Here is a 6,685-nt window from a genome sequence, read left to right as displayed (position 1 = left end):
TCGTATTATGACGTTTTCATTGATTTCCAGAGGTGACGGCTAATTAACGATCGGCTGATTAAGGATGAGCTAATTAAAAATGAGCTAATTAGGTGGACGCTAGACGCGTCTGTTGGTCCTAGCTGTCCGGTTTTTGGTTTTTAAATGAAAGGTTGGCTGCCACCAAAACCGAACCCGCGGACTTCCGCACAATAGCCGCGCACGCACACAGCTGCGCCATGAGGCCCATACCAGGAGAGGGGAGGGAGGGCGTAGATGTTCTACAGCGTGAGAAGGAAAAATTGAAAAGTGAGGAGTGGAGCGACGAATAATTGAAAATGCTTCAATTGTGAAACGCCGGAGGCGCGGCAAACAGAAAGCTGGTAACTAATGAGATCGTATTATGACATTTTCATTGATTGCCAGAGGTGACGGCTGATTAAAGATCGGCTGATTAAGGATTATCTAATTAAGTGAATGAGAGAGTGAGAGTCGTAGAGGAAGCGAGGGAGTGGACGCATACAGTTAGAAGAGCTCTGACTACAAACTACAAAAGCTGTCCTAGACGCTCCCATACTTCTCTATTGCCTTCAGATTCACTTAATTTTTGACTACTTCGGCCGTGGTCTCTCATCACATCGTCTGAAAAAGAAGCAAAGCATTTTGAACCTCCCTTTGAGGAATTGGCTCCAAAAAAGACTAGATTGCTCCAAAAAAGGCCAGAAATCGGTTCAAAACTTAAAATTTTGACTACTTTTTTAAAGAACATGTAGAAGTTTGTTTTCATAATAAGTTTTTATTGAATACATAACGTTGACTTGATGAATATCACAAAAAAAGGAACCCATAAGGAAAAATCAAAAAAACAAGGAAAATATTGAAATTCGAATGGCTTAATTTAATTTCCCATAAGTTGGACTCTTCTCACTTCTCCAACTTCTCTTGCAATTTTTTTATACTCTCGCCATTGTATTTTCTGATCTTTATGTGTGGCCAGGGAGTTGAGCTCTTCAAAAAATTGAACTGTTTTGGCTTCGAACATCTCAAGTTCAGATTCATTTGGACATCTTCTTGCGATCGACTGTGCGGCGTCGGGAAAGACGATTTGGCTGAGGAACTCTTGTACTTGGCACCGCTGAAAAATGGTGAAGTTTTAAAAAAATTGAATTCGAAAAAGAGAATAACAAACTACTTACCGACCAGTTTCTCATATTCGTGGATCCATTGAAAGGAAGAACCAAGGGCTCTCGAGTCTCCGGATCATGAACTCTATACTCTAGGAGTTGATCTTTACTCACGAATCCAGTGTCGTGAGATCCCTTAAGACGACCACATATGTCGCTGATCTCTGCCATCGTGGTTCTGACTCGCCGGAGTGGAATCGGTCCCGGAGCATGGTCGTCATTTTGGAACTCTATCGGACGATCCTGGAGCTCATAGACAATGAGCTCTGGTTGAGCTGGAACTCCGACATTCTGATAAATATCTTGGGGAATTTCTACTTCAATTATTGGTCCCACTTCGACTTCCATTCTTGGAGCAAGAGCAATTGGAACTTTTTGAACCCCGTTTAAAAAATTTTGCGGGAGATGAGCATTCAGATATTCCCAATCTGGCAGTGCTCCGTTTGCCTCATCATATTCAAACTCATCAGCTTCATCTTGACCTTGCCCATCGTCCGCTGCCTCGTTTCGAAAATTCTGAAGGTCCTGAGCATCTTGAGCCACTTCGTCACCTCCTTCCTGGTGTGGGCGTTCCATGGATCTCTCGACGTTGTCTTGAAGATCGATATGCTGTTGCATTTTTAACTTTTTCGCTGGGAATTCACACCTAGAAAATGGCGAATACAGAAAACAGGCACAGAATGTGGCAGGTACATGGTAAGACAAGAAAATAGACCAACAACTTCAACAAGACTCTATTAAAATGTTAGACTACCAAATAGGTTTTACGGTATGTATAAATGCTGAAGACCATCGAAAGGGTAAGACGGAGAGAAAAAAGTGATTTAAAGGAGGCGAGACAGCAAAAATTCCGGGGGACAGTTCGGGGGAAGAAATCGCGCCGCGCTTATGTAGACCATCGGTCGTCAGGCGCCTTCGCGCCCCCGTAGCTCAGCCGGTAGCGGCGCTGTACCCCTGAGCTGCCTGTCATGAGTTCAACCCCTCATGGGGGTTCTCTATGCAAATTATCAGGGAAACTTGTTTTTTGGTGTCTGGCCTCCTTTAAAATGTTTTTTTTGTTAAAGAGAAAAATTGAACATTTAAATTTGAAAAGGCGTAATAATCTTTGCAAACAGCTGCCTAAATTTTCTGCGCTGTTTCATTTAGTACAAAATTAAGCAATTGATCGGGGCGAACAGTTTGACAGTCTAAAACCGATCTATTGTATTTGGGAGCACAACAATTGGATAGGATGACAGAAATAATAAATGGAGAATGAAAAACACCCAAACAGACGACGCAGACACACGATTGATTTTCTGTTTAAAAATCAATAAGACTGTCCATTGTAAGTATGAGTGCAAAACTTAAAACTGTGTATTGTCATGTAGATAAAAGGCCCCTTGGTAGTGGCACATATGAAAAGTTAGGTCACGGTTTTCGAACAGGTTCTATCGAAAAAGTTAGGCCACCAAAAACAAGGTAATTCATCTTAAAAAGTGGAAAAAGTGGGCATCTCCTTTAACGAAGGTCTATCGAGACAATGAACACATTAATGTAAGTGCAAAGTTAGTTCACAACCTCTAGACTGGTCCATCAGGCTACAGTAAGCTCATGGAGCCTCTAGCGGAGTGAAACTGGTGAGCCAAACAAACTTGTAGGGGATAGAAGAAATAGGATAGAGTAAAAGAGGGAAAACAGTTCGACTGTCAAGTAATAATCTATTAAATTTGAGACCACGGAAATTAAATAGAATGACAGAAAAATGAAATGAAGGACGAGGAATACCCAAAAAGACGACCCAGATATTGACTTTTTGTTCGACCGTACTATTGATTTTCTGTTTGACCGTACATATGACTGTCAATTGTACGTATGAACGCAGAACATATGTAAAGATGTTAATGGACATGTAGATAAAATGGTCCTCAGGGAATCACAACTAGGAAATTGGAAGACAATGTAAAAGATAGTGAGACAATTAAAAAAATAGGCTACCAAAAGTAAGGCAACCTATCTATATCTAAAAGAGGCCGTGTAAAATAGTTAGGCTACTATTTTTTTATATTTTCCTTCAACGAAATGATATTGAGGCTGTCGTCTTGGAAACCGATAGGTAGGAAAAAACTGATTTGTCGAGTTGCTGAATCGAACTTTCTGAGGCACTAATCGAGGAAGAGTGTGTATTTCTCTTTCTCAGTCTCCCTGAAAATCTTGCGATGTCTTCAAAAAATCATTATAAATTCATTTATTGAAAAATAATACAAAAGTTACGAAAAAACCATTTGGTTCTGTCCGCAATCCTTTCATAATATCTCTAGTTACTGGTTTACAGTAGATCAGTTTGTCAGAGATGTCAGTTGGGCAGTACGTTTTCAATGGTTGGATTCGCTGGAAAGAAATAAAAGTTGGTTCTGGTCAGTAGGGAAGTGCATATCAATCTAACCCGATCTTTATTTCTTCATTTCTTCTGTGATAGTTACATCAATAATTTTATCATTTAACGTCAAATAAATCTCAAAAAAAAATCGAAAAAAAGGAAAATCCAATAAGTTTGTTAGCCAAAAGGAAGCATTGTTGAAAAATTCTTTTGAAGTAGAAATGACATATTATAGGAAGCAGTTATGGGAACAGGGGAATCTCGTCTGTTCAAAAGTTGTTTAAAAGTTTTGAAAATTCAAAATTATAGCATATTAGGAAGATGAAGTTAAACTTGCTGAAAATAATACATTCTAAAAGTTTTGGTACTGGTAACACAGACTGTGTGTGTATGTCCGCAGAATGATCATCAGTATCCAAAGTTGAAGTCCTATTCTAGTGATAAGCTCTTCCAGTATGAACCGAAGCCCAACTGACCGATCAGACCATCTAGGTTTAACAGCATTTTTAAGATCTCCAATTTTCTTTTTTTAATTAAAGACTTGGTCCGTCATTCTAGCATTCAAGGAATCACCAAGATAGTCACTTGGACTTGTTATTGCCAAAAACAGCATCGAGAACTGTCGGCGCTTCTGTGAGACTGTCAATCTTACAACTTCATATTTAATTATGTTCAAACTACTCAATGAGTGTTTTTCTATCACGCTTCGACTGATATTATCGATTCTCATTGTGAATAGCTAGTGATTATATATTCCTGAAGCAATCGAAAATCAAAAGCACGATCTTCTTTATAAACTTTCATATAAACTTATCGAAAAAGTGCAAAAACATTCAATGAAAGAATGGGAGAAAGAACCGGTGAAAAAAAAAAGCACATTTGCAATGAAAATAGACGAAATGATATAAGAAATCTAGAAACATCAGATTGAGAGATTTCGGAAAGTATATCGAACGAGGAGAGGAAGAAAGAGTTTACAATAAAAGATACAGTAAAACATTTGATTGCATTCTTGTCTTCTGGAATCGTGAACGAGAACGGTGTCAAATATTGTGAGCGGCAATTGTTTTGGTTCCTTCTTGATCTGGAAACTTATATATCAAAATTGTTCAAATCAAAAATTGATTTAAAACCATCTTTTCCATAACAATTTCAAAACCCTAAGAAATTCAGAAACTTAGGAAATTCAGAAATTCAGAAATTTAGAAAATTCAGGAATTTGGAAATTCAGAGTTTTCGGAAGTTCAGAAATTTAGCGACTCTTTATTCCGGAAATTCAGGAATTCTTGATTTTAGAAATTCGGAAATTCAGAAACTTAGGAACTAAGAAAATTAGAAATTAAAAAATTTAACAATTCTCAATATCAAAAATTCAGAAATTTAGGAAAATCAGAAATTCAGAATTTTTGGAGACTCAGAAATTTAGCGATTCTTAATTTCGGAAATTCAAAAGTTCAGAAATTTTGGAAATTCAGAAATTCAGAAATTTAGAGATTCTTCATTTCGGAATTTGAATGATGTTTTCTTTGCTACGGTTCAACAGAACTTACCGGAGTAGCTTTTTTGGAATTGGCTTTTTGCAGCCTTCCGAAGAATTGGATGTCCCTGCATTCACTGGAACTTGAATTTCTTTTTTTTTTCAGTTTTCAACTTTCAATAGGTTCGTTCACCTTCAGACATCGCCAAGTCGAATGCCGTTTTCGCCGAGTTGATGTTATCCAGCTTCATGCTTCTCCGTCAGCTCATCAACCTTCTCCGTTTGAAGCTGGAGTTCTAGTTTCGTTTGAGCATCCGATCTTTTTAATAATTTCGGTCATTTCATTTCTGAAAATGAATCAATTTCATTTTCAAGATATTTATTCGAAAACTCACTTTTCTGGTGTTCGTCCTTTTGAGCGGTTTTTCAAGTCCATGATGATTCAACTTGAGCATCAATCTTGACGGGATTCTGTAAAATGATGAAATAACCATGAACTTTTACCACCCTCTCATTTTTATAATTTCTGGAATTATCAATTTTCTAGAGTTTCTGAATTTTCTAAAGGTCCATATTAACTGCTAAAGATTATAACGACAAAAATGTTTCAAATTTTAAAGCATAAGGTACTCACAAAAACTTTTTATAAAATATTCAGAAAAATAGGTTGAAAAAGTACCAAAAACCCTTTCACATAGGGTTTATTGGAGCTTTTCGAGGGTTGAGTGGAGTCTCAGAAAAAATAAAAAAAAGGAATTTCGGTCATCCATTCAGTAGAATGTCTCGAAAGTTCCTGAATTTAGACGTCTTTCCAGTTAAGTCGTCAAAGAAAGCTATAACTGAAGTCTGAAGAACATCAGACCGCAGTCGTCGCCGGGTAAAATGGTTGTGAGTGGCGCCAGATATTCAAATGAATGTTTGAAGAGAAAAAGAGACGCAGACAGAAAGAGAGAAGAGAAGGTGGTGAAAAAAATTGCGGAATGACCATAGATACGATTTTAAATAAAAAAGAGTAGAAGACGCAGAATATCTGCGTCTCGTTACGTCTGTTTTTGTCGCCAGCTGCGGCGGACAGATGGTCACGAGACCGATTTGGAAAAAACAACCAAAAAGTGTTCTAGGTCACTGAATCGTAGTCTAGAGAAAAGCAGGGTGGCCTAGAAATTCAAATCGTAGTCTAGGAAATAGAACTGTGGCGCTTGGACTTCACATGGTGGCTTCGAGAAGGAAATGATTCCCTCGAACACATAATTGTGGCCTAGAAAACAATATAGAAACTTCTCGAGGAGCTTCCTCGAGAAATTTTTTCGAGACGAATTCATTTTGCAATGGTGGCCTAATTTTTGCAAATTTGGTTTACTAGGACACTACGTAAAAATGGATTAGAAATGGCCTGACATAAACCTGGTGTGTTTTCTAGGTCATTTTGAAGCGGTGGCCTAGAAAACCATATTTGCAAAAGTTAGGCTACCACTTCAAAATGACCTAGAAAACATTCCAGGGTCATGTTAGGGCATTTTCAGGCCATTTTGAAGTGGTAGCCTAACTTTTGCAAATATGGTTTTCTAGGCCACCGCTTCAAAATGACCTAGAAAACACACCAGGTTTATGTCAGGCCATTTCTAATCCATTTTTACGTAGTGTCCTAGTAAACCAAATTTGCAAAAATTAGGCCACCATGCAAAA

At 38.0% G+C, this 6,685-nt stretch overlaps 1 protein-coding gene across 1 annotated transcript; it reads right to left on the bottom strand.

Moving 5' to 3' along the window:
- Positions 1 to 877: 877 nt before the first annotated feature.
- On the bottom strand, positions 878 to 1,781 carry CBG16086 (the record flags this gene model as incomplete). The annotated part of the gene is made up of 2 exons (XM_002643404.1): positions 878 to 1,114; positions 1,176 to 1,781. 2 exons carry the CDS (start codon positions 1,779 to 1,781, stop codon positions 878 to 880), a joined length of 843 nt encoding a protein of 280 aa, XP_002643450.1.
- Positions 1,782 to 6,685: the final 4,904 nt, after the last annotated feature.

This window comes from Caenorhabditis briggsae (genome assembly GCF_000004555.2).
Source record: "Caenorhabditis briggsae complete genome, chrX, whole genome shotgun sequence".
NCBI classification, from domain to species: domain Eukaryota; kingdom Metazoa; phylum Nematoda; class Chromadorea; order Rhabditida; family Rhabditidae; genus Caenorhabditis; species Caenorhabditis briggsae.
Note: the sequence above shows the minus strand (reverse complement) of the source record. Positions and strands in the feature narration are given on the sequence as shown.